The sequence below is a fragment of the Salvelinus fontinalis genome, chromosome 41, assembly GCF_029448725.1.
Source record: "Salvelinus fontinalis isolate EN_2023a chromosome 41, ASM2944872v1, whole genome shotgun sequence".
NCBI lineage: Eukaryota > Metazoa > Chordata > Actinopteri > Salmoniformes > Salmonidae > Salvelinus > Salvelinus fontinalis.
This window is the reverse complement of record NC_074705.1, coordinates 9652087-9679865: the sequence shown is the minus strand read 5'-3', so window position 1 is coordinate 9679865 and position 27779 is coordinate 9652087. Positions and strand designations below refer to the sequence as shown.

Here is a 27779-nt window from a genome sequence, read left to right as displayed (position 1 = left end):
CTCACTTTTGTGATATACTGTACATTCTACAATGCGAATACTAGAACATATTCAACATTTCGGTACCATTGTGGCTTATACTCATATTTTCCAAGGCAGGTCCAAGTAAAGTTGTGTAATGACAGTGTGTTTGACAACATGGCACCTACATTAATGAATAATGTTCTATTGGCACTTGGTGTTGAGTGTAGTTATTTACGGCTTAATATGTCGTGTTTCAAGCTTCACCGTATCTCTACAGTATATGGCAATGGTATTGCATTGTTCTTCTTAAACAGAGGCAACACTGAGGTGAGGAGTGTTTTGATTGCGTTTGTAGTTGAATGGACCACTGGCAATAAACTGGAAGACGTAAATATCAACTCCTGAGCAGCATACAGGGCTTCGGTCACACACTAGAGGGCAGTAAGGGAAAGCAGATTGAAAATGGCCTTTTAGGTGTAATTTCCCAGAAACAACAAATTTCATTGATTTTTCACACAATTTCAGCGTGGGGGTGAGATAGCAGAAATCAGTTGATGGCAAACGCTATCAAGCTCTTCCTAAATCCTAAATTCCTTTCAAGGCATAAAGTCGCCGATTTTAACCCAGGCCTGGGTTAAAATCCATGTGTATTTGATCAGTTGTTATTTAAATACAGAGAAAATAAGTATTTTCAAATAATGTGGTCCGTATCAACTACTTCTATTGGAATTATTTGAAATTATTTTCAAATAATTTCCTATAAATAGCCTACTATTTTAAAGTACTGTATTTTCAGAGGGGTTGGGTTAAATGCGGAAGACAGATTTCAGTTGTACAACGGACTAGGTATCCCCCTTTCAAATACTAATTTCAACAACAAAAACTCTAATGCCTGGGCTAAATGCATGTGAGTGTATTTCCACATACATTCCAATATTCAACTACTTGTCTTTTCAAATAAGAATTATCCAAGTAATTACTTCCAAATATATTTGAAAGTAATTATAATACCCTAAACAGTATTTGAACACAGAACCAACATATACAGTATCCTACTCTTTCTGTGTGCTAATCCCAATGGTAATTTCAATCCCAAATAGCCACTTTCTTCTTATAGTGTTTTTCAACTCCTAAATCTTCTATAACACAATACTTTAAAAAAGGTACTCCATTACATCTAACCATATGGAGAATCTATGGGGAGACCACAGCCTAAATGTGAAGACCAGCAATTCCTCATTCTAAGACCAGCATTATCAATCTGCCGCTATCTATTGACTGGATCTCCATATAGTCCATACAGTGACCCCCCCCCCCCCCGGCTCGGTCACAGTTCTGTCCTCCTATGCTTGTGGATGATCTGATTGTAGTTAGTCCTCCTCTGGAGTTTGTACTTGAGCAGCCCACCAAACTCAGTGAGGAGTCTCTCCCAGTAACAGAACACATCCTCCATCCTCAGGTGGTCCAGGATGAACCACTGACCCCTGGAGGCAGAGGTTGGTCAACTAACATAAGTCAACAATATCAATAGTCTGATTATTTAGCATGCTGCTGTACAAGCTGTGAGAAAGCAGACAGACTGGTTACATTAACTAAAGCCATTCTTTCTAGTTCACAACCCAGCTTGTTACCTAACGGCAATCTCTTGAGCAAGGTCATCGTTTTCTTTCACAAACTGTAGCAGTTCCCTGGAAAGACAGAAAAGGGGGACATCGCTATAGATATAACAGAGAACATTCAGATATTAGACAAACCACATATTCCACTACACTACCCATGCAGCAGGTTGACAGTTGAACAGGTGAACAGTTATGACACACAGCCAAGCCAGACAGGTCACCTGAGGTCAGAGAGGTCCTGTTTGACAGGGATGTAGTGTACCCAGGGCAGCATCTGAGGATAGAAGAACTCCAGCCACTCCTCACCTACATGGAAGACCAGAGAGCCACACAGGAACAGGTGCTTGAGGCGGAAGCTGGCCGCCACGCCCCGGAAGTTGAACAGGTACATGAGGGGTTAGAGGTCAGATGATGAGGTAGGAATTGTGGTGGAAATCACAACGTGTACAGACTAAGGAAAAAGTGAACCCTGTCCTTGGTAACTGGTAGTCTGTAACAGGTGGAGCCACAACAGTGAGTTAATGATTTGGAGCCCTGGCCTGACGTGCAAATGTAACTGAAGTTGACGATGCACACCTGTAGTGTTTCATACCATAGCTGAAGGTTTAAGATAAATAACCAGGGTTGATTAACTGACCTTTGAAACAGGTAACGGAAGTTTCCCTCTCAAGTCATGAAAACCAGGGCCATGTTCTCAGTCAATCTAAAAATCTCTGAAGCTAAAAACATTTTTTTTTTTTTAATTAGTCTAATTTTATCCAGGCTGACCTGGAAAATGCCAGTGAGTGTCAGAGAGTGAAGCCACATCTATACACTTGATGTAAAACATTGTATAGACAAAACTAAGCGCAATACAATTCCACCATAATATCTTGTTGTTACTTGTACTGACAGTGCTCCACCACCAGGGGAATCTCCTGAGCTGGTGGTCTACCTAGTGTGTCCTAAGAAAAAAAGAAGAGGATATTGAACAGTTGTTGATATTGCGGTTGTAAAACATAGCACTGCTCTCAGTGCATTCAAGCGGCAGGTAGCCTAGTGGTTAGAGCGTTGGACCAGTAACCGAAAGGTTGCTAGATCAAATCCCTGAGCTGACAAGGTAAAAAAAAAAAAAAAAAAAAAAAAAAAACTGTTGTCCTGCTCCTGAACAAGGCAGTTTATCCACTGTTCCTGTTCAACTTTTTCACTCCGGACGCTTTATCTGGACATGGTTCGTCAGCACTTTCAACAGTCGAAGCTAAGTAGTAACATTAACATGATGTCTTCTAATTGCAGTCACTGTACTCATAATATACAGGAGAACGATCGCCTTATGGCGAGGATAGCTGTGCTGCAAGCCCAGCTTCAGACGCAATCGTTAGGCAAGGGTAATTTCAGTGTAGGAAAGGATGAAACAGCGTCTGTGCCACCAGTAAGTACAGATAGTAACGTTAGTATAAATCCCCCCGCACAGTCCCCGCAGCCGGACAACTTTCTCATTGCTTCTGGAGGGAAATGCTGTAGGAATGCTCAACTGGTGTCGCTCATTCAGCCGACAGAAACTTTCAACCGGTTTTCCCCATTAAGTAGCGAGTCGGAGTCTGAGGCCGAGTCTTCTCTTGTCTCTACTCCTCCCGTTACGGGGTCTGAGACGCCGAAGGCTCCCACCATTAGCTCTGACAAATTGAAAACCCTAGTCATTGGCGACTCCATTACCCGCAGTATTAGACTTAAAACGAATCACCCAGCGACCATACACTGTTTACCAGGGGGCAGGGCTACCGACGTTAAGGCTAATCTGAAGATGGTGCTGGCTAAAGCTAAAACTGGCGAGTGTAGAGAGTATAGAGATATTGTTATCCACGTCGGCACCAACGATGTTAAGATGAAACAGTCAGAGGTCACCAAGCGCAACATAGCTTCAGCGTGTAAATCAGCTAGAAAGATGTGTCGGCATCGAGTAATTGTCTCTGGCCCCCTCCCAGTTAGGGGGAGTGACGAGCTCTACAGCAGAGTCTCACAACTCAATCGCTGGTTGAAAACTGTTTTCTGCCCCTACCAAAAGATAGAATTTGTAGATAATTGGCCCTCTTTCTGGGACTCACCCACAAACAGGACCAAGCCTGACCTGCTGAGGAGTGACGGACTCCATCCTAGCTGGAGGGGTGCTCTCATCTTATCTACCAACATAGACAGGGCTCGAACTCCTCTAGCTCCACAATGAAATAGGGTGCAGGCCAGGCAGCAGGCTGTTAGCCAACCTGCCAGCTTAGTGGAGTCTGCCACTAGCATAGTCAGTGTAGTCAGCTCAGCCATCCCCATTGAGACTGTGTCTGTGCCTCGACCTAGGTTGGGCAAAACTAAACATGGCGGTGTTCGCCTTAGCAATCTCATTAGGATAAAGACCTCCTCCATTCCTGCCATTATTGAAAGAGATCGTGATACCTCATCTCAAAATAGGGTTACTTAATGTTAGATCCCTCACTTCAAAGGCAGTTATAGTCAATGAACTAATCACTGATCATAATCTTGATGTGATTGGCCTGACTGAAACATGGCTTAAGGCTGATGAATTTACTGTGTTAAATGAGGCCTCACCTCCTGGTTACACTAGTGACCATATCCCCCGTGCATCCCGCAAAGGCGGAGGTGTTGCTAACATTTACGATAGCGAATTTCAATTTACAAAAAAAAATATGACATTTTCGTCTTTTGAGCTTCTATTCATGAAATCTATGCAGCCTACTCAATCACTTTCTATAGCTACTGTTTACAGGCCTCCTGGGCCATATACAGCGTTCCTCTCTGAGTTCCCTGAATTCCTATCGGACCTTGTAGTCATAGCAGATCATATTCTAATTTTTGGTGATTTTAATATTCATATGGAGAAGTCCACAGACCCACTCCAAAAGGCTTTCAGAGCCATCATCGACTCAGTGGGTTTTGTCCAACATGTCTCTGGACCTACTCACTGCCACAGTCATACTCTGGACCTAGTTTTGTCCCATGGAATAAATGTTGTAGATCTTAATGTTTTTCCTCATAATCCTGGACTATCGGGCCACCATTTTATTACGTTTGCAATCGCAACAAATAATCTGCTCAGACCCCAAGGAGCATCAAAAGTCGTGCTATAAATTCTCAGACAACACAAAACTTCCTTGATGCCCTTCCAGACTCCTTCTGCCTACCCAAGGACGTCAGAGGACAAAAATCAGTTAACCACCTAACTGAGGAACTCAATTTAACCTTGCGCAATACCCTAGATGCAGTTGCACCCCTAAAAACAAAAACCATTTGTCATAAGAAACTAGCTCCCTGGTATACAGAAAATACCCGAACTCTGAAGCAAGCTTCCAGAAAATTGGAACGGAAATGGCGCCACACCAAACTGGAAGTCTTCCGACTAGCTTGGAAAGACAGTACCGTGCAGTATCGAAGAGCCCTCACTGCTGCTCGATCATCCTACTTTTCCAACTTAATTGAGGAAAATAAGAAAAATCCAAAATTTATTTTTGATACTGTTGCAAAGCTAACTAAAAAGCAGCATTCCCCAAGAGAGGATGGCTTTCACTTCAGCAGTAATAAATTCATGAACTTCTTTGAGGAAAAGATCATGATCATTAGAAAGCAAATTACGGACTCCTCTTTAAATCTGCGTATTCCTCCAGGGCTTAGCTGTCCTGGATCTGCACAGCTCTGCCAGGGCCTGAGATCGGGAGAGACACTTAAGTGTTTTAGTACTATATCTCTTGACACAATGATGAAAATAATCATGGCCTCTAAACCTTCAAGCTGCATACTGGATCCTATTTCAACTAAACTACTGAAAGAGCTGCTTCATGTTCTTGGCCCTCCTATGTTGAACATAATAAACGGCTCTCTATCCACCGGATGTGTACCAAACTCACTAAAAGTGGCAGTAATAAAGCCTCTCTTGAAAAAGCCAAACCTTGACCCGGAAAATATAAAAAACTAAATCGGCCTATATCGAATCTTCCATTCCTCTCAAAAAAAATTGAAAAAGCTGTTGCGCAGCAACTCACTGCCTTCCTGAAGACAAACAATGTATACGAAATGCTTCAGTCTGGTTTTAGACCCCATCATAGCACTGAGACTGCACTGTAAATTACCTTTTAATGGCGTCAGACCGAGGCTCTGCATCTGTCCTCGTGCTACTAGACCTTAGTCCTGCCTTTGACACCATCGATCACCACATTCTTTTGGAGAGACTGGAAACACAAATTGGTCTACACGGACAAGTTCTGGCCTGGTTCAGATCTTATCTGTCGGAAAGATATCAGTTTGTCTCTGTGAATGGTTTGTCCTCTGACAAATCAACTGTACATTTCGGTGTTCCTCAAGGTTCCGTTTTAGGACCACTATTGTTTTCACTATATATTTTACCTCTTGGGGATGTCATTCGAAAACATAATGTTAACTTTCACTGCTATGCGGATGACACACAGCTGTACATTTCAATGAAACATGGTGAAGTCCCAAAATCGCCCTCCCTAGAAGCCTGTGTTTCAGACATAAGGAAGTGGATGGCTGAACACTTTCTACTTTTAAACTCGGACAAAACAGAGATGCTTGTTCTAGGTCCCAAGAAACAAAGAGATCTTCTGTTAAATCTGACAATTAATCTTGATGGTTGTAAAGTCGTCTCAAATAAAACTGTAAAGGACCTCGGCGTTACTCTTGACCCTGATCTCTCTTTTGACGAACATATCAAAACTGTTTCAAGGACATCTTTTTTCCATCTACGTAACATTGCAAAAATCAGAAATTTTCTGTCCAAAAATTATGCAGAAAAATGTATCCATGCATTTGTTACTTCTAGGTTAGACTACTGCAATGCTCTACTTTCCGGCTACCCGGATAAAGCACTAAATAAACTTCAGTTAGTGCTAAATACGGCTGCTAGAATCCTGACTAGAACCAAGAAATTTGATTATATTACTCCAGTGCTAGCTTCCCTACACTGGCTTCCTGTTAAGGCAAGGGCTGATTTCAAGGTTTTACTGTTAACCTATAAAGCGTTACATGGGCTTGCTCCTACCTATCTTTCCGAGTTGGTCCTGCCGTACATCGAGCCAGCAGCATACCACCCTGCATACCACTGCCGGCTTGCTTCTGAAGCTATGCAGGGTTGGTCCTGGTCAGTCCCTGGATGGGAGACCAGATGCTGCTGGAAGTGGTGTTGGAGGGCCAGTAGGAGGCACTCTTTCCTCTGGTCTAAAAAATATCCCAATGCCCCAGGGCAGTGATTGGGGACACTGCCCTGTGTAGGGTGCTGTCTTTCGGATGGGACGTTAAACGGGTGTCCTGACTCTCTGGTCACCTAAAAGTCCCCAGTTTACAATTGGCTCATTCACCCCCCTCCTCTCCCCTGTAACTATTCCCCAGGTCGTTGCTGCAAATGAGAACGTGTTCTCAGTCAACTTACCTGGTAAAATAAATAAATAAAATAAAATAAACATACCTACACGTACGCTATGGTCACAAGACGCAGGCCTCCTAATTGTCCCTAGAATTTCTAAGCAAACAGCTGGAGGCAGGGCTTTCTCCTATAGATCTCCATTTTTATGGAACGTTCTACCTACCCATGTGAGAGACGCAGACTCGGTCTCAACCTTTAAGTCTTTACTGAAGACTTATCTCTTCAGTAGGACATATAATTGAGTGTAGTCTGGCCCAGGAGTGTGAAGGTGAACGGAAAGGCTCTGGAGCAACGAACCGCCCTTGCTGTCTCTGTCTGGCCGGTTCCCCTCTCTCCACTGGGATTCTCTGCCTCTAACCCTATTACAGGGGCTGAGTCACTGGCTTACTGGTGCTCTTTCATGCCGTCCCTAGGAGGGGTGCGTCACTTGAGTGGGTTGAGTTACTGACGTGATCTTCCTGTCTGGGTTGGCGCCCACCCTTGGTTTGTGCTGTGGTGGAGATCTTTGTGGGCTATACTCGGCCTTGTCTCAGGATTGTAAGTTAGGGGTTGAAGATATCCCTCTAGTGGTGCGGGGGCTGTGCTTTGGCAAAGTGGGTGGGGTTATATCCTTCCTGTTTGGCCCTGTTCGGGGGTATCATCGGATGGGGCCACAGTGGCTCCTGACCCCTCCTGTCTCAGCCTCCAATATTTATGCTGCAGTAGTTTATGTGTCGGAGGGCTAGGGTCAGTTGGTTATATCTGGAGTACTTCTCCTGTCTTATCCAGTGTCCTGTGTGAATTTAAGTATGCTCTCTCTAATTCTCTCCTTCTCTCTTTCTTTCTCTCTCTCTCTCTCAGAGAACCTGAGCCCTAGGACCATACGTCAGGACTACCGGGCATGATGACTCCTTGCTGTCCCCAGTCCACCTGGCCTTGCTGCTGTTCCAGTTTCAACTGTTCTGCCTGCGGTTATGGAACCCCTACCTGTCCCAGACCTGCTGCTTTCAACTCTTAATGATCGGCTATGAAAAGCCAACAGACATTTATTCCTGATTATTATTTGACCATGCTTGTCATTTATGAACATTTTGAAAATCTTGGCTCTTTCTAATTCTCTCCTTCTCTCTTTCTTTCTCTCTCTCGGAGGACCTGAGCCCTAGGACCATACGTCAGGACTACCGGGCATGATGACTCCTTGCTGTCCCCAGTCCACCTGGCCTTGCTGCTATTCCAGTTTCAACTGTTCTGCCTGCGGTTATGGAACCCCTACCTGTCCCAGACCTGCTGTTTTCAACTCTTAATGATCGGCTATGAAAAGCCAACTGACATTTATTCCTGATTATTATTTGACCATGCTTGTCACTTATGAACATTTTGAACATCTTGGCCATGTTCTGTTATAATCTCCACCCGGCACAGCCAGAAGAGGACTGGCCACCCCTCATAGCCTGGTTCCTCTCTAGGTTTCTTCCTAGGTTTTGGCCTTTCTAGGGAGTTTTTCCTAGCCACCGTGCTTCTACACCTGCATTGCTTGCTGTTTGGGGTTTTAGGCTGGGTTTCTGTACAGCACTTCGAGATATTAGCTGATGTACGAAGGGCTAAATAAAATAAACTTGATTTGATTCCTAGGCCGTCATTGTAAATAAGAATTTGTTCTTAACTGACTTGCCTCTTTAAATAAAAAAGCCACTGTCACACAGACATTTGCATTGGTAGTTCCAGACGGACCTTCTCAGACTTCCAGGCCTGGTTCGGGGTGTACTCAGCATCCACCAGGTCTGGAGCCTCTCCGGACTAGCCTCTAGTCCTGGAGCCTCTGAAGAATCCTCTGGACTCCTTCCTCTTCCTGTGCCACTGTTCTGCCGATCGAAGACAGAGTGTTTGTGAATAACAGAGAAAATGATCTGGTAGTATAAATAAAGTACAAATGTTTCCTTGAACCATAAGTTGGTCAAACCTACTTTTTAAGGTCGTCCCTCATGAGGTCCCATCATCCTAGTCTAGTGGGATATATGGGCCATACCGCCGGGCCCCCCTCCCAAAACATCCAGGCAGGATACATGATGTCCTGGTAGTCAGCAGTCTAAATACACACAACACACTTTCATTTTACACTAACAAATGCCATCACATTGGACAACTATTTTACTACTTACAACAAATATATCTAATTTACAAAAGTAAAAACATATTTCTAAATAACATAAACAAGCAACACTGTTGTGTGTGTGTGTGTGTGTGTGTGTGTGTGTGTGTGTGTGTGTGTGTGTGTGTGTGTGTGTGTGTGTGTGTGTGTGTGTGTGTGTGTGTGATGAGGACATGTATGGTCGCAGAGCTGACCTTACTGAAAGACAGGACAGGCAGGATAGGCTGCACCCAGCCTGGTACCTGAGGGTAGTCCCGCACGTTCACCACCATCTCCACGTCTGGCAACTTGTCAATTACCTGCAGGATGAAGTGCTCCACCCCACTACACCTAAACCAACCAGAGAGACAGGCGGGTGAGACATGAAACTACCCCTAAACCAACCAGAGAGACAGGCGGGTGAGACATGAAACTACCCCTAAACCAACCAGAGAGACAGGCGGGTGAGACATGACACTACCCCTACAGCAATCAGAGAGACAGGCGGGTGAGACATGACACTACCCCTACACCAATCAGAGAGACAGGCGGGTGAGACATGACACTACCCCTAAACCAACCAGAGAGACAGGCGGGTGAGACATGACACTACACCTAAACCAACCAGAGAGACAGGCGGGTGAGACATGACACTACACCAATCAGAGAGACAGGCAGGTGAGACATGACACTACACCAATCAGAGAGACAGGCGGGTGAGACATGACACTACACTACACCAATCAGAGAGACAGGCGGGTGAGACATGACACTACACTTAAACCAATCAGAGAGACAGGCGGGTGAGACATGACACTACACTTAAACCAATCAGAGAGACAGGCGGGTGAGACATGACACTACACCTAAACCAACCAGAGACAGGCGGGTGAGACATGACACTACACCAATCAGAGAGACAGGCGGGTGAGACATGACACTACACCAATCAGAGAGACAGGCGGGTGAGACATGACACTACACCAATCAGAGAGACAGGCGGGTGAGACATGACACTACACCAATCAGAGAGACAGGCGGGTGAGACATGACACTACACCAATCAGAGAGACAGGCGGGTGAGACATGACACTACACCAATCAGAGAGACAGGCGGGTGAGACATGACACTACACTACACCAATCAGAGAGACAGGCGGGTGAGACATGACACTACACTTAAACCAATCAGAGAGACAGGCGGGTGAGACATGACACTACACCTAAACCAACCAGAGAGACAGGCGGGTGAGACATGACACTACACCAATCAGAGAGACAGGCGGGTGAGACATGACACTACACCAATCAGAGAGACAGGCGGGTGAGACATGACACTACCCCTACAGCAATCAGAGAGACAGGCGGGTGAGACATGACACTACCCCTACACCAATCAGAGAGACAGGCGGGTGAGACATGACACTACACCTAAACCAAGCAGAGAGACATGAGGACTGTATCATATTAACTAGCTCGCTACTGATATAGGCCTAAAAATAATACATGTTACTAAATGATCGACAACTAATTAATGGACCACATTTATCATACAAAACCAGGGTCTGATTTCTAAGCTTGATGAGAAACACTTGCACACACAAACTCAGATGTGTACACAGACTAATTGTAATGTTTTGTTTCCTCACCTGGCTGGGAACATACAATTCTGTTCCCGATACAGTTTACCATTAATGATTTGGTAATGCGTGCCCACACCACGACGAAGCATGTTCGCCATGAGCTCCTCAGACACTCCCTCTCTGAAGGGTCGTAGGTCATCATTCAAGACACTAGATGGATTGAGGACAATGGAGAGAGAATGAAGGATCTGCTCTAACAAGGTAACCAATGGCTTTAAGTTAAAAAGCTGAAACCCTTTTGTATAGCAATATTGTTTCGATGGGGAGCAACATCTGTTCTCCTGCATGCATTACCTGAGATGGCAACTGCAGTTGTATGGGCAGCAAGGCTTGTATTGTTGTGTGGCTTTGGTGATCTTTTCAAGGTATATCTGCCACCTGCCACCATTACATAATAAAACAGAGCTTGTTAGGCAAAGAGCATGCACTTCCTGGACTACTGAAATACAGATCAGTATGCATGATTGCTTACACACTGAAAGCCTGTGGCAAAGGCTACTTACACTGCCTTGGGTTGTAAATATGGGATAAGCTGCACACTAGTATTTAGAAGAGACTGAGGTCAGGAAAGGCAACCTGGTCTCACAGCATTTCGTATTATTCTGTACATAAATCTAAAAACTCCATTTCGTATGATATGTTACAAGTTGCAATTCATATGATATGTTACGTATTCCAATTTGTTGTGGCTAACATTTGCTAGGTGGTTAACTTTAGCTAGCGGTTCGGGTTAAGGTTAAGATTTAGGGTTAGCTAGTAGTTGCAAAGTTGCTAAAATTGTCCATGATGAGATTCGAACACGCAACCTTTGGATTCCTCGACGTTTGCGTCATATGCACACCCGATCTTTCGTGTTTACCTTGAGTAACCTTCTGTCTTATGTAACCACACCAAACGTAAAATACTGTATTTTACTAATTTAGTATGTTGGATTTACATTTACTATGTTACATCTAGTCTATGAGACCAGGCTGGGAAAGGTTAGGGTAAACATCAGATAATCTGAACTAACATTACTACAAGTAACGTTATTACAAGTAACGAAGCTAGCACCAATTAGCCTGGAGCTAGCCCATGCTAGGCCCATATCCCGGCCCATCTCCAATCCTAAATTAAATCTAGAATCGGCTTCCTATTTCACAACAAAGCATCCTTCACTCATGCTGCCAAACATACCCTCGTAATACTGACCATCCTACCGATCCTCGACTTCGGCGATGTCATTTATAAAATAGCCTCAAACACTCTACTCATACAATTTGGATGCAGTTTATCACAGTGTCATCAGTTGTCACCAAAGCCCCATATACTATCCACCACTGCGACCTGGTCACGCTCGTTGGCTGGCCCTCGCTTCACTCTCGTCGCCAAACCCACTGGCTCCAGGTCATCTACAAGTCTCTGCTAGGTAAAGCCCCACCTTATCTTAGCTCACTGGTCACCATAGCAGCACCCACCTCAGCAGGTATATCTCACTGGTCACCCCCAAAGCCAATTCATCCTTTGGCCGCCTTTCCTTCCAGTCCTCTGCTGACAATGACTGGAACGAACTGCAAAAATCACTGAAACTGGAGACTCATATCTCCCTCACTAGCTTTAAGCTCACAGATCACTGCACCTGTACATGGCCAATCTGTAAACAGCCCATCCAACTACCTCATCCCCATACTGTATTTATTTATCTTGCTCCTTTGCACCCCAGTATCTCTACTTGCACATTAATCTTCTGCACATCTATCATTCCAGCGTTTAATTGCTATATTGTAATTGCTTCGCCACCATGGCCTATTTATTCCCTTAACTCCCTTATCCTACCTCATTTGCACTCATGTGCACACTGTATATAGATTTTTTGTTTTCATTTTCTACTGTATTATTAACGGTATGTTTGTTTACTCCATGCGTAACTCTGTGTTGTTGTATGTGTCGAACTGCTATGCTTTATCTTGGCCAGGTCGCAGTTGCAAATGAGAACTTGTTCTCAACTAGCCTACCTGGTTAAATAAAGGTGGGGTGGGGTGGGGGGGGGGAAGTGACAGACCTGTTGCATTACATTAACTAACCTTAGCTAAAGTAACAATTTGAGCCACACACACAGTTAATCGAATTCATAGTCTTTAAAAAAAGGGGTGCCTTGGGAAAACTCTGTGAAATCTTAATACAAGATTGGACAGAGTTTTCTGCTAAAAATGAAGATTTTTTTATTTATTATTTCGCATGCAACCAGTTGTTTCTACTTGCTACGTTAGCTAACTTAGTTTGTTAGCTAACGTTAACTGGGCTAGCTAGCTGGGATGAATGGGAACTCCTGAGATTAATTCGGTCATGCAATTTCAGTCCAGCACAGCCCTACAAAAATGTAACGTTACATATTCCATATCTTTATTGTTACCTGATCCGGCCACGCTGAAATCAACTCCACAAATCTTTAAAGTTAGAAGAGGGATCAAGAGCCACGGCAGCTTCATTTTCTTCGCTCAGACAGTTAGCAATGACTGATGCTTGGTCAGCCTCTAGTTAGGTCTGAAAACACTTACCGTGATTACAGGTATTGACGTATCTTCCCGTAATATTGGGACCATTTGCGCATTTTGTGTGTGTTCTGTCACCCTGGTCGCATAGACTAGATTTAACATAGAAAACGTAAATCCGAGATACCCAAATTAGTATGATATGCTATGTTTGGTATAGTTACATAAAACCTGACAAAATTCACCTAGAAATGTGAGTTATGCAAGTATAGTACGCGGTAGATCTGTTCTATGCCTTATTTCTAAAGTTTCTTAAGTTTTGTTTTTGCATCTTTTACTTTCGGTTTTATACACCAGTTTCAAACAGCGGAAAATACAATATTTTTGGTTTTGGAAATATATTTCACAATGACTTCGATGGTGCAATGATTCTCTACACAATGACTGCTTGTTTTGTTACATAAACTGAAATTAGGCGAACAATTATAATTTTAGCAACCAGGAAATGGCAGAGCGATTTCTGCATAGTACATCTTTGAAGAAGCACTATGCAGAAATTGCTCCTCCATTTCCTGGTTGCTAAAATTATAATAGTTCGCCTAATCTCATCACAGATAACTTTAGCATGTTAGCTACTTTGCAACTGTTTATCATGTTAGCTAACCCTAACTTTAACATTTTAACCTAACTCCTAACCCTATCCTTAATTCCCAACCGTAACTCCTAGCCACCTAGCTTACAAATTGGGATTCGGAACATATTGTACAAATTGCAATCGGAACATATCATACGAAATGGATGATGGACATCCACAAATTAATACAAACCACAGGAAACATAACATATCATACTACATGGCGGGAGACAGATTTCCTTTTACTATGTTACATGTAGCTCTGAGTCCAGGTTGGTTCTGTACATTGCTTCTTTTTGTTTCAATGTAAAGAGGCCTCAATCTGCTGCTCATTAGATTTGAATTTGATCAAACACAAAACGCATTCAATCACAGTTATGTACACACCCTCGTTCAATGCTGTTAGTCCCCCTGACAAATATAGGACACAAACATAATACATTTGTAAACTTTTCTCTCATGTCTTCAATGGCATTGTAAGTGGTATTTTGGCCCTCTCTACCCGGCCTTGGAGCTACATTACACAATGAACAAATCTGTATTCAGTACGCTCATCTGCACCATGGTAACACACTGTTAGTCTGGGTACCAGTCTGTTAAGATATCATTCCACTCCTTGCCATTTGGCATATGACACGGAGTACAAGGATTGGAATGTTAGCTAAACACACTGTGGCTTCCTTAGCACAAACAGTGGCTTGTGTGAGGGCAATGATTACATTTCCTTCACGTTGTAGATCAGGCTTTAGACCTATTATTCTTTAAACACTCTACTGTATAAGGATAACATGCATGCTGTAACAGCACTTCACATTACTGAAAACACACTCATTCCAAAAAAGAATGGTGAACCCTCTCACTCCAGATCCACTTCTCTCCTCTGCCCCACATCCCAACTCCTTGGCTATTCCCCCGACAGCTAGAGAGATGTTTCATCATGTCAGGCGCTGATAGAGAGACAGTGGAAACCCCCTGGGGTTCTCCTATCTATCTATCTGTCCTCTTTTCTGCAGACCAACAGTTATTTTAAGCCCAGAAACAACTGGCCTCATAAAAAGGCCCCGAAAGTGCAATAGAGAGGGGGTCACTTGCTATTTTATTGTGAGCTTTCCACTCTGCCAAAACTCCCCAGATTCACTTTTGGGGACTTATTGTTTCAACCACAGTGTGAGGCAGGCAAGAAAGAGAAAGAGAGAAGGAAAGAGAGAGAAGAGGAAGGGAAAGAGAGAGAGAGGCAGAAAGAGAACTAGAGAGAGAGATAGTTTAGGAAAGAGAGAGAACGAAGAAGGGAAAGAGAGAGAGAGAGGCAGAAAGAGAACTAGAGAGAGAGAGGCAGAAAGAGAACTAGAGAGAAAGAAAGAAAGAGAAAGAGAGAGAGGGGCAGAAAGAGAACTAGAGAGTGTGAGGAAGAGAGAGAGAGAGTGAAGGAAAGAATACAACCGGAGCTGGAGACTTTGGGACAAACAACAATTCTTCTCTTGCTTGTTATTTTCAAAACCTTATTTTTCTGTTTCTTTAACTGGTGCAAATTGATTGCTAGTACTGGCTACTACCCATTGAAGGCTCAAGGGTTCTAGTTCTGTATAGTTTCCCCTGCTTCTTCCAGTTCCTACTCATTGTCCATTAGTGGGCATTTCCCTCTAAGAAGCATGCAGCTCCTCTGGCTGTCCCTATTGCCCTGTCTGTACCTGGCCTCCCTGTGCTCTGCAGAGCAGGGACTGGAGTTCCCCAGCTTTGACGGAAAGGACCGCGTTCTGCACATCAACGAACGCAACTACAAGAAGGCTCTGAAGAGGTTTGACATGCTATGCCTACTCTACCATGAACCGCAGCCGGCTCACAAAGGCAGGCAGAAGCAGCTTCAGATGACTGAGCTTGTGCTGGAGGTAAGAGGGGGAAGAGGAGATGAGGTGAGAGTGGAGAAGAGAGAGGGTGGAAAGTAGTGCAGGGATGTTCAGATGCTATAGGTCAGCCAACAGGGGCCAACATTCCTTGTCTGAGGGTCAGTGCTATCCGGAATCCTTGGGATGTCCCTACCCCACATTGAAGTTGAAATTTAAAATGGTTAGGGTTAGGTAAGGGTTATGATTATGGTTAAGGTAAAGGTTTAGGGTAGATACGTTCCAAGGATCCCGGATAGTAAATGTTTCCTGGTAAGCAAGGTCAATAAGGTTGTGAATAGGATTATGGGATTATTATTCGACCCCAAGACAAAATGTCATTTTAACAGATGAGAATGTGGACATGTAGAGCTTTAATTAAGGCTTAATGGTAATCACAGTGAATTTATACATATAATTTTATAATTGACATGGAAGATATGTTACACATCCTAGTTCCTTAGATACGTCTTTGTAAAAGCACCTGTTTGTTCCCAAGGTCAGCATCGTCTTTCCATCACATCCAAGCTGGTTGATTTACATGTCTTCCCTCGCTGAAGTTAACCGTCTGTCACTTCAACTCCGGTGACATCATAAATAGAGTTGACATCTTTATGCGCCACCAGGACATTTTTATTGAGGATTGCTGGACCCTGTGTGGACAAGAGAAATAAGTTCTGTGCCTGGACAGCTGCTATATGACCATATTAGAAGCCTTTGTAAAACAAAGATTTGATGTCAGAGATTACTCAAAGCCAAATGGCACCTCAATCACACATACCTTTCTGTCACTTACACTGAAGCGTATCTGTTACAACATGTCATGACAAAGAACAGACTAAAACTAGAATAATGTCTTATTGCCCTTTTCCATACTTGATAAACGTGTCAAACTCATTCCACAGAGTGCCGAGTGTCTGCGGGTTTTCACTCCACCCTTGTACTTGATTGATGAATTAAGGTCACTAATTAGTAAGGAACTCCCCTCACCTGGTTGTCTAGGTCTTAATTGAAAGGAAAAAACAAAAACCTTTAGACACTCGGCCCTCCGTGGAATGAGTTTGACACCCCTGACCTAAAGAGTGAACTCTATGGGTTATATTGCTGTAATTTCTCAAAGGTGGAGTCTTATATCTCCCTCCCTAACTTTAAGCATCAGCTGTCAGAGCAGCTTACAGATCATTGCACCTGTACACAGCCCATCTGTAAATATCCCACCCAACTACATCATCCTCATATTGTTATTTATTTTTTGCTCCTTTGCACCCCAGTATCTCTACTTGGACAGTCATCTTCTGCACATCTATCACTCCAGTGTTTAATTGCTAAATTGTAATTATTTCGCCACTATGGCCTATTTATTGCCTTACCTCCCTAATCTTACTACATTTGCACACACTGTATATAGACTTTCTATTGTGTTATTGACTGTATGTTTGTTTATCCCATGTGTAACTCTGTGTTGATTTTGTCGCACTGCTTTACTTAATCTTGGCCAGGTCGCAGTTGTAAATGAGAGCTTGTTGTCAACAGGCCTACCTGGTTAAATAAAGGTGAAATAAAAAAAAATGAAAAAGGTTGATGGGTAGTTTCAGAGAGAGAATTACCTCGTTTCTCTTGTAGAACAGAGCAATATCATACCATCAGGACGTGATGATTATGTGTATTCCCATGTTGATTCCCCCAATGTCCCAGCATTGTTTCTAGGTCAGCTTATAATTATAGTTTATACAGTGCATTCTGAAATTATTCAGACCCCTGGAATTTTTTCACTTTTCGTTACATTACAGCCTTATTCTAAAATGGATTCAATTACAAATGTTCAATCAACACACAACACCCCATAATGACAAGTGAAAACAGGATTTAGACATTTTTGCTCATTTATTAAAAATAAAAAAGAGAAATACCTTATTTACATAAGTATTCAGACCCTTTGCTATGAGACTCGAACTTGAGCTCAGGTGCATCCTGTTTCCATTGATCATCCTTGAGATGTTTCTACAACTTGATTGGAGTCCATCTGTGGTAAATTCAATTGATTGGACATGATTTGGAAAGGCACACAAGGTCCCATAGTTGACAGTGCATGTCAGAGCAAAAACCAAGCCATGAGGTCGAAGGAATTGTCCGTATAGTGCTGAGACAGTATTGTGTTGAGGCACAGATCTGGGGAAGGGTACCAAACACTTTTTGCAGCATTGAAGGTCCCTAAGAACACAGTGGCCTCCATCATTCTTAAATGGAAGAAGTTTAGAACCACCAAGAGCAATAGTGGGAGAAGGGCCTTGGTCAGGGAGGTGACCAAGAACCCGATGGTCACTCTGACAGAGTTCCTCTGTGGAGATGGGATAGCCTTCCAGAAAGACAACCATCTCTGCAGCACCCCACCAATCAGGCCTTTGTGGTAGAGTGGCCAGACGGAAGCCACTCCTCAGTAAAAGGTATATGACAGTTTGCCAAAAGGCACCTAAATGACTCTCAGACCTACAAGATTCTCTGGTCTGATGAAACCAAGATTGAACTCTTTGGCTTGAATGCCAAGCGTCACGTCTGGAGGACATCTGGCACCATCCCTACGATGAAGCGTGGTGGTGGCAGTATCATGATGTGGGAATGTTTTTCAGCGGCTGGGCCTGGGAGACTAGTCAGGATCGAGGGAAAAATGAATGGAGCAAAGTACAGAGATCCTTGATGAAAACCTGCTCCAGAGTGCTCAGGACCTCAGACTGGGGTGAAGGGTCACCTTCCAACAGGACAACGACCCTAAACAGACAGCCAAGACAGCGCAGGAATGGCTTGGTCTCTGAATGTCCTTGAGTGGCCCAGCCAGAGCCCGGACTTGAACCCGATTGAACATCTCTGGAGAGACCTGAAAATGGCTGTGCAGCGACGCTCCTCATCCAACCTGATAGAGCTTGAAAGGATCTGCAGAGAATAATGTAATGTGAGAAATTCCCCAAATACAGGTGTGCCAAGCTTGTTGCTTCATACCCAAGAAGACTCGAGGCTGTAATCACTGCCGAAGGTGCTTTAACAAAGTACTGAGTAAAGGGTCTGAATACTTATGTAAATGTGATATTTCTGTTTCTTCTGTTTAATACATTTGCAAAAATGTCTAAACCCGTTTTTGCTTTGCCATTATGGGGTATTGTGTGTACATTGATGAGGGAAAATAACTATTTAATCAATTTAGAATAGAATAAGGCTGTAACCTAACAAAATGTGAACAAAGACAAGGGTTCTGAATACTTTCCGAAAGCACTGTAACTACTTACTTGGCTCAGAATATATTAACTAATTAATGAAAGAGGCCCCATTGCTTCTTGTGACAGTATAGATGCATACTAAACAGTAGCTTAACTATTTGCAAACATCTGTTTTTCAAAAAGTTAGAAATACCAGCCCCAGTCACAACAAAAGGACCTGAGTCAAACTCCACTTTAGCCCTCTGCAGTGCGGTGGTAGTTTGGAGGCCTTTGTTCCTCTCTGAAGAAGTGTTCTCTGAACAGTAAACAGTGCTGACACTTACAAAGGAGTTTCTCCCACAGTCAGTCCACAGGGTGCGCTCCTCTAGAACCTTGGTGATCAAAGCTGTGTAGACAAAGACAGCACTGGCTGCAGTTGCTAGCCCAAATTCCAAGCATCAGGGAGAGAGGAAGTTGAGTTTGAAAGCAGGTTATATATTTATATTTCTCACAGTGGACTAATACAATGCTGAATTTGTCTAATGAATGAGGTGGATCATAAGGAAATAAGTGCCCACGACACCCCAACCAACACATTGTTGCTACGTTGTTGAAATACCAAGTTGGCTGATGACAAATGTTGTGTCTTGTTAAATCCTCAGCTGACTGCACAGGTCCTGGAGGACAAGGACATTGGCTTTGGGATGGTTGACTCTCAGAAGGATGCCAAAGTTGCCAAGAAACTGGGTACGTCATAATTTGTCATAAACTCAGCAAAAAAACGAACGTCCCTTTTTCAGGACTCAAAGATAATTCGTAAACAGCCAAATAACTTCACAGATCTGTAAAGGGTTTAAACACTTTCCCATGCTTGTTCAATGAACCATAATGCACCTGTGGAACGGTCGTTAAGACACTAACAGCTTACAGATGGTAAGCAATTTTTTTTTTTATTACCTTTATTTAACTAGACAAGTCAGTTAAGAGAAAATTCTTATTTTCAATGACGGCCTAGGAACAGTGAGTTAACTGCCTTGTTCAGGGGCAGAACTACAGATCTTTACCTTGTCAGCGCGGGGATTCGATCTTGCAACCTTTCGGTTACTAGTCAAACGCTCTAACCACTAGGCTACGCTGCCACCCCTAAGGTCACAGTTATGAAAACTTAGGACACTAAAGAGGCCTTTCTACTGACTCGGAAAAACACTAAAAGAAAGATGCCCAGGGTCCCTGCTCATCTGTGTGAATGTACCTTAGGCATGCTGCAAGGAGGCATGAGGACTGCAGATGTGGCCAGGGAAATAAATTGCAATGTCCGTACTGTGAGACGCCTAAGACAGCTGATCGGACAGCTGATCGTCCTCACAGTGGCAGACCGTGTAACAACACCTGCACAGGATCGGTACATCCGAACATCACACCTGCGGGACAGGTACAGGATGGCAACAACAACTGCCCGAGTTACACCAGGAACACACAATCCCTCCATCAGTGCTCAGACTGTCCGCAATAGGCTGAGAGACACTGGACTGAGGGCTTGTAGGCCTGTTGTAAGGCAGGTCCTCACCAGACATCACCGGCAACGACGTCACCTATGGGCACAAACCCATCGTCGCTGGACCAGACAGGACTGGCAAAAGGGGATCTTCACTGACAAGTTGCGGTTTTGTCTCACCAGGGGTGATGGACGGATTTGCATTTATTGTCGAAGGAATGAGCGTTACACCGAGGCCTGTACTCTGGCACGGGATCGATTTGGTGGTGGAGGGTCCGTCATGGTCTGGGGCGGTGTGTCACAGCATCATCGGACTGAGCTTGTTGGCATTGCAGGCAATCTCAGCGCTGTGTGTTACAGGGAGGACATCCTCCTCCCTCATGTGGTACCCTTCCTGCAGGCTCATCCTGACATGACCCTCCAGCATGACAATGCCACCAGCCATACTGCTCGTTCTGTGCGTGATTTCCTGCAAGACAGGAATGTCAGTGTTCTGCCATGGCCAGCGAAGAGCCCGGATCTCAATCCCATTAAGCACGCCTGGGACCTGTTGGATCGGAGGGTGAGGGCTAAGGCCATTCCCCCCAGAAATGTCTGAGAACTTGCCTTGGTGGAAGAGTGGGGTAACATCTCGCAGCGAGAACTGGCAAATCTGGTGCAGTCCATGAGGAGGAGATGCACTGCAGTACTTAATGCAGCTGGTGGCCACACCAGATACTGATTGTTACTTTTGATTTTGACCCTCCCCTTTGTTCAGGGACACATTATTCCATTTATGTTAGTCACACGTCTGTGGAACTTGTTCAGTTTATGTCTCAGTTGTTGAATCTTGTTATATTCATACAAATATTTACACATGTTATGTTTGCTGAAAATAGCGCAGTTGACAGTGAGAGGACGTTTCTTTTTTTGCTGAGTTTATATTCCTGGGCAGGTCATATGGTCAGGCAAATCCCTGGTCACAAAACATGAATATGGAAACAAGGCTTCTGAACTAATCCTTTACATCACAAATATCAAAATACCATAACCTCTACAAAATAGGTATTTGTCAAGGCTTGTTTTCCAGTTGGCACTCAGTCACCAATGCTTCCTGAATCGTCCTTTCCTCCGGGCCCTCAGGTTTGGAGGAGGAGGGCAGTCTGTACATCTTCAAGGACGACCGTGTGATCGAGTTTGACGGGGAACTCTCAGCAGACACCCTAGTGGAATTCCTGCTGGATGTGAGTAGGATCAAAGTGGAGGGAGGGGGAGAGAGAGGGAAGAGGGAGGTGGGAGAGAGGGAGGTGAGAGGGAAGAGGGAGGTAGGAGAGAGAGGGAGGTGGGAGAGAGTGGGAAGAGGGAGGTGGGAGAGAGAGGGAAGAGGGAGGTAGGAGAGAGAGGGAAGAGGGAGGTGGGAGAGGGAGGGAGGTGAGAGGGAGGTAGGAGAGAGAGGGAAGAGGGAGGTGAGAGGGAAGAGGGAGGTAGGAGAGAGAGGGAGGTGGGGGAGATTGGGAAGAGGGAGGTAGGAGAGAGAGGGAAGAGGGAGGTAGGAAAAAGTTGGAAGAGGGAGGTAGGAGAGAGGGAAGAGGGAGGTGAGAAGGAAGAGGGATGTAGGAGAGAGATGGAGAGAGTGGGAAGAGGGAGGTAGGAGAGAGAGGGAGGTAGGAAAGAGAGGGAAGAGGGAGGTGGGAGAGAGAGGGAAGGGGGAGGTAGGAGAGAGAGGGAAGAGGGAGTTGAGAGGGAAGAGGGAGGTAGGAGAGAGAGGGAAGAGGGAGGTGAGAGGGAAGAGGGAGGTAGGTGGGAGAGAGTGGGGAGAGGGAGGTAGGAGAGAGAGGGAAGAGGGAGGTGAGAGGGAAGAGGGAGGTAGGAGAGAGAGGGAAGAGGGAGGTGGATGAGAGAGGGAAGATGGAGGGGGAGAGAGAGGGAAGATGGAGGTGGAAGAGAGAGGGAAGAGGGAGGGGGAGAGAGAGGGAAGAGGGAAGAGGGAGGTGAGAGGGAAGAGGGAGGTGAGAGGGAAGAGGGAGGTAGGAAAGAGAGGGAAGAGGGAGGTAGGAGAGAGAGGGAAGAGGGAGGTAGGAGAGAGAGGGAAGAGGGAGGTAGGAGAGAGAGGGAAGAGGGAGGTAGGAGAGAGAGGGGAGAGGGAGATAGGAGAGAGAGGGAAGAGGGAGGTAGGAGAGAGAGGGAAGAGGGAGGTGGGACATGGGAGAGAGAGGTAAGAGGGAGGTGGAAGAGAGAGGGAAGAGGGAGGTGGGAGAGAGAGGGAGGTGGGAGAGAGAGGGAAGAGGGAGGAGGGACATGTGAGAGAGAGGGAAGAGGGAGGTAGGAGAGAGAGGGAAGAGGGAGGTGGGGTATGGGAGAGAGAGGGGTAAGAGGGAGGTGGAAGAGAGAGGGAAGAGGGAGGTGGGACTGGGAAGAGGGAGGTAGGAGAGAGAGGGAAGAGGGAGGTGGGACATGGGAGAGAGAGGGAAGAGGGAGGTGGGGTATGGGAGAGAGAGGGGTAAGAGGGAGGTGGAAGAGAGAGGGAAGAGGGAGGTGGGACTGGGAAGAGGGAGGTAGGAGAGAGAGGGAAGAGGGAGGTGGGACATGGGAGAGAGAGGGAAGAGGGAGGTAGGAGAGAGAGGGAAGAGGGAGGTGGGACATGGGAGAGAGAGGGAAGAGGGAAGTAGAAGAGAGAGGGAAGAGGGAGGTGGGACATGGGAGAGAGAGGGAAGAGGGAGGTGGGACATGGGAGAGAGAGGGAAGAGGGAGGTAGGAGAGAGAGGGAAGAGGGAGGTGTCTCTTCCTCCAGTGTAAGAGGGATAGAACCACAAGGGGAGAAGACTTCCAAGCTCATCATGTTATAAAAAATGAACAGCCTCTGCCTCGTTAGATGATATGTAAATGCTGCAATGTAATGCAAGGCTCAGCGGGAGAACACTGTAAGTCCTCTCCCCCTTGTCTTTCCTGGGAAAATAAGCAGAGTTAGTGTTTGAAGGGATGTTGTAACTGGTAAATACAGCTGATGGTTTGAAGGGAGTAGAGAGCAAACATGATGAATTAATAAAAGATAAACGCAAGGAGTAAACTTCTGTTGCATGTACAGTACAAGCAATGCTTTTTGCCTGGTACAAGTGGCAACTTTTCTGTTATTAAAGGCAACTCACTCATCACAGCCCACTCTCTCCCACTGTGTTAATGAATGGCCATGCTGTTGTGCTGCTCTGCCCCCTAGGTGTTGGAGGACCCAGTGGAGCTCATCAGTAATCCTATGGAACTGAGGGCCTTTGAGAGGATGGAGGAAGACATACGCCTCATTGGTTACTTCAAGGGAGAGGACTCATGTGAGTCTGTGTATGCCAAAGCATGCATTATGAGCATGCCTGTTCACACAAGTCAAACAAGTGAATTGTGTGAAGAACTGTTGGGAGTGAGAAATTGTCCCTTGCTTTAAGGTGCACTCGTCTCAGTGTGGTTTCATACTTCAGCTGTCCAAATCAGCCCCCTTAAAATCTCCCTGCTGTTCCTGCCCAATACTCCCCAGAAGCTCACTACTCCACATAGGACTTAATAGAGGCAAATAGCCATTAAGCCAGCTGCTAAAAAGACACTTTGTTCTAGGCTGATCTACACTCCTTCTTGCCTCCTGAGAGGCTTTTAATAGTTTCTAGTTCTCTGTCTGATAGGTCGAGAGCAATTATAGACAGTGCTGCTCCAAAGAAGAAACAGAGAAACGAGAGAAGGGAAGATAAAATCTCATAGCTTTTATTAGGAAAAATCCTATTTCGGAGAGAAGATTGTAGGTGCTACGGCCGTGACCTTAGGGCTTATTGAGAGGATAGCCTGGCGCCTCAGAAGCTGGATGTAAAATGGTTCTGTTACTGAGGAGGAGGAGGGAGAGAGATTACGCTGGGAAATTGAAATTGAATGTCAACCCTTGTTTTCCTGATCACATAGCTTTCTGAAGGAAGATGAGTTTTGAATGCAATCCTACCAAACTGTAATCTCTTTCTTTCTCTCTCTCTTCCTCTTCTTCCATTCTATCAGACTACAAGGCGTTCCAGGAGGCCTCCGAGCGGTTTCAGCCCTATATCAAGTTCTTCGCCACGTTCGACAAAGCTGTAAGTACAGTACACTCCACAAACCTGAATCAAGTCAAACCTGTGTGTGTGTAGACAGTATCTAGATCAGTTTCTACACAACATCAGTGATGGTTAAGTATGTGTGTTGTGATGCAGACGGCGAAGCACCTTTCTCTGAAGATGAACGAGGTGAACTTCTATGAGCCCTTCATGGAGGAACCAGCCATCCTCCCTGGCAGGCAACTCTCAGAGATGGAGATAGTGGAGTTTGTCCACCAACACAAAAGGTAACACCAAAAAATATAGAATTTCAGGGCTCGAACACACCAATAGCGTTTGCCTGCCGAGAGTGAACAGTGTGCAAACCGATTTAAATGTAGAATCTCGTGAAAATGTTGTAAGTCAGACTTCACTGAACGATTGGTAGATGAACAGGAGATCCACATTCAATGCGATGTGTGCGACCCTTTAGTTCTGTGGTTCTAACTTCTCCCGTTGGTGCAGATCATTAGAATCCAGTCATTTTTCACATCATCACTGTTATTCTTCCTGATCTCATATGGATGAGCCAGTTTACTGTTGGATATTCTTGAAATGTTGTGTAGCTGCGGTCTGTCTTCTGCAGGGCGACTCTGAGAAAGTTGCGTGCAGAGGACATGTTTGAGACATGGGTGAGTTACCTACAGTATTACTGTACCTCTCCCTGAGGAAAGGGAATTATACTGGTGGTATTATATGTGTACCCTTTACAAATTCAATGTCCCTTTCCCAGGAGGATAACCTGGATGGGATCCACATTGTAGCCTTTGCTGAGGAGGAAGACCCCGGTTTGTTGATCTTTATTTTCTCATTTTTAAAGCTGGAATCCTTAAATGTTGAAACTGCAACGTCCGTTTGGGATGTTACAACAACAAAGAAGTTACTGAAAACCACAGATAGAACAGCAGAATAGGTACTGCAATTTCCTCTCCTCCATTTGGCCACAAAATAAAAACAATAACAAAGGTGCTGGGGCGGACAGTGGCGCTGTTTCCCCTAATGCGGATTCCATATTTAATACAGTACATGGGTAGGGACACAAATGGGTGCGTACAAATATCTCTAAGCTGTCCATCTGTGATTTCTCCAGATGGTTATGAGTTCCTGGAGATCCTGAAAGACGTGGCCAGAGACAACACCAACAACCCTGAGCTCAGTATAGTGTGGATTGACCCTGATGACTTCCCACTGGTATGACCTCTGACCCCACACACACCATCGTACTGTATATGATGACCTGTTTCATCTGGTGTGCATGGTCAGCTTTATAAACTGCACCAATGCCTTGTGTCTGTCTCCCCGATCCAGCTGACCACATACTGGGAGAAGACCTTCAAGGTGAACCTGTTTAAGCCTCAAATTGGAGTTGTGAACGTGACAGACGTAAGTTGAGCACTCCTTTAACTTAAGTTGTGTTCCACCTGTTGGTTCAACGTAATGGTAAGATAACACCTCTGGACATCTCGTTACAATATAATCTGTATTACCTCTTGAGCTGAAGACAAAATTGAATTGGATGAGGTGGCCAGTGGTTGAACTTTGACCCCCACTGTGACAGGCGGACAGTGTCTGGCTGGACATGTCCAACGATGAAGACCTGCCCACAGCTGAGGAACTGGAGGACTGGATCGAAGACGTGCTCTCTGGGAAGGTCAACACTGAGGATGACGATGATGTGAAGGACGATTATGACGGGGTTGACAGGGAGGATAGGCACCAGAGTGACGATCACGATGATCATGGTGATGACTATGATGACCATGATGACAGTGACTAACCTGCAGTCCAGCAGAGATTGCATGGGTTATGTTTTATTGAACAGTCTGGTAAATGGTAGTTATAGAGAATTATCGAATAGTAAACGCTTGGTTTCTTTGGGATTTATTTAAATATGTACATGTATAGCTTTACTACTTGATACCAGGTAGTTATCTGCAGTGTTCAGTTCTTTGTACTAGAAGCACTACAATAACCAATTGTTACCATGCAATTTCTCAGACCATAGCAGGTAAATACTTAATTAGATTGTGAAATAAACTGCAACACCAGTACATCATAGAATGACTTTTTACATTTTCTAAATGAAAGCTCGAGCTTCTTTATGGCGGAGGATTGTAAATGTAAAGGTTCTTATGAGACCAGGTTATGTTGTCTTGATTCCATAAATACTTGATTGTATAACTATGTGATAGTGTATGAATAATTGTAATGCAACCTAAAGGTTTTGGGTGTGTATGTGTGTGTACCAGTGGAGGCTGGTGGGAGGAGCTATAAGAGGACGGACTCCTTTCAATGGCTGGAATGGAATTAATGAAACGGTATCAAACATATAGAAACCACGTTTGACTCCGTTCCATTGCTTCCATTCCAGCCATTACAATGAGCCAGTCCTCCTATAACTCCTCCCACCATCCTCCACTGGTGTGTACGTGCAATGGTGTAAAATACTTCAGTAAAAATACTTTAAAAGTACTACTAAGTAGTTTTTTGGGGTATCTGTACTTTACTATTTATATTTTTGACAACTTTTACTTAACTACATTCCTAAAGAAAATAATGGAGTTTTTACATTTTCCTTGACACCCAAAAGTACTGGTTACATTTTAAATTCTTAGCAGGACAGGAAAATGGTCCAATTCACACACTTATCAAGATAACATACCTGGTCACCCCTACTGCCTCTGATCTGGCGGACTCACAAAACACACATGCTTAATTTGTAAATTATGTCTGAGTGTTGGAGTGTGCCCCTGGCTAAACGTAAATTTAAAAAACAAGAAAATGGTGCCGTTTGGATTGCTTAATATAAGGAATTTGAAACTATTTATATTTTTACTTTAACTTTTGATACTTAAGTATATTTAAAAACAAATTATTTTAGACTTTTACTCAAGTAGTATTTTACTGGGTTATTTTCACTTTTACTTCAGTCATTTTCTATTAAGGTATCTTTACTTATACTTAAGTATGACAACTGGGTACTTTTTCCAACTGTGTGCATGTGTGAGAGAGAGAGAGCGCTTCAGGCCCGTCATTACAGGGGCTCCTGGGCGGCGCAGTGGTCACTGCAGTACCTGGTTGGAATCGAGGCTGCATCACATCTGGCCATGATGGGAGTCCCATAGGGCGGCACACAATTGGCCCAGCTTCGTCCAGGTTTGACCGGGGTAGGCCGTCATTGTAAATAAGAATTTGTTTTTAACTGACTTGCCTAGTTTAATAAATAATTAAATAAAAAAGAAATAAAATATCAAATAGTGAGGTCAGATCTCACACT

At 44.5% G+C, this 27779-nt stretch overlaps 2 protein-coding genes across 2 annotated transcripts; one reads left to right on the top strand and one right to left on the bottom strand.

Annotated features, from left to right (window-relative positions):
* On the bottom strand, positions 1-8840 carry LOC129840585 (protein O-glucosyltransferase 1-like). Its single transcript, XM_055908570.1, has 3 exons — positions 1805-8840; positions 1596-1652; positions 1-1448 (listed from the first exon to the last, which is right to left on the bottom strand). Exons 1-3 carry the CDS (start codon positions 1972-1974, stop codon positions 1292-1294), a joined length of 384 nt encoding a protein of 127 aa, XP_055764545.1. The 5' UTR covers positions 1975-8840; the 3' UTR covers positions 1-1291.
* A 6110-nt stretch (positions 8841-14950) lies between these two features.
* Positions 14951-26688, top strand: LOC129840727 (calsequestrin-2-like). The gene is made up of 11 exons (XM_055908853.1): positions 14951-15746; positions 19591-19675; positions 21546-21646; positions 23617-23725; positions 24429-24502; positions 24620-24750; positions 25089-25134; positions 25236-25290; positions 25593-25693; positions 25811-25885; positions 26061-26688. The coding sequence occupies exons 1-11, from the start codon at positions 15510-15512 to the stop codon at positions 26277-26279; spliced, it is 1233 nt and encodes a 410-aa protein (XP_055764828.1). The 5' UTR covers positions 14951-15509; the 3' UTR covers positions 26280-26688.
* The last annotated feature ends 1091 nt before the right edge of the window (positions 26689-27779 follow it).

What these genes read in the sequence shown, in the direction of transcription:
- LOC129840585 (XM_055908570.1), bottom strand. Translation starts at nt 1,974, where the DNA reads ATGTACCTGTTCAACTTCCGGGGCGTGGCGGCCAGCTTCCGCCTCAAG. An exon ending in CAGGACCTCTCTGACCTCAG is followed by an intron (nt 1,653 to 1,804) that starts GTGACCTGTCTG and finishes CTGTCTTTCCAG; the next exon opens with GGAACTGCTACAGTTTGTGA. An exon ending in GCTCAAGAGATTGCCGTTAG is followed by an intron (nt 1,449 to 1,595) that starts GTAACAAGCTGG and finishes CTCTGCCTCCAG; the next exon opens with GGGTCAGTGGTTCATCCTGG.
- LOC129840727 (XM_055908853.1), top strand. Translation starts at nt 15,510, where the DNA reads ATGCAGCTCCTCTGGCTGTCCCTATTGCCCTGTCTGTACCTGGCCTCC. An exon ending in CAAAGTTGCCAAGAAACTGG is followed by an intron (nt 19,676 to 21,545) that starts GTACGTCATAAT and finishes CCGGGCCCTCAG; the next exon opens with GTTTGGAGGAGGAGGGCAGT. An exon ending in ACCCTGATGACTTCCCACTG is followed by an intron (nt 25,694 to 25,810) that starts GTATGACCTCTG and finishes TCCCCGATCCAG; the next exon opens with CTGACCACATACTGGGAGAA.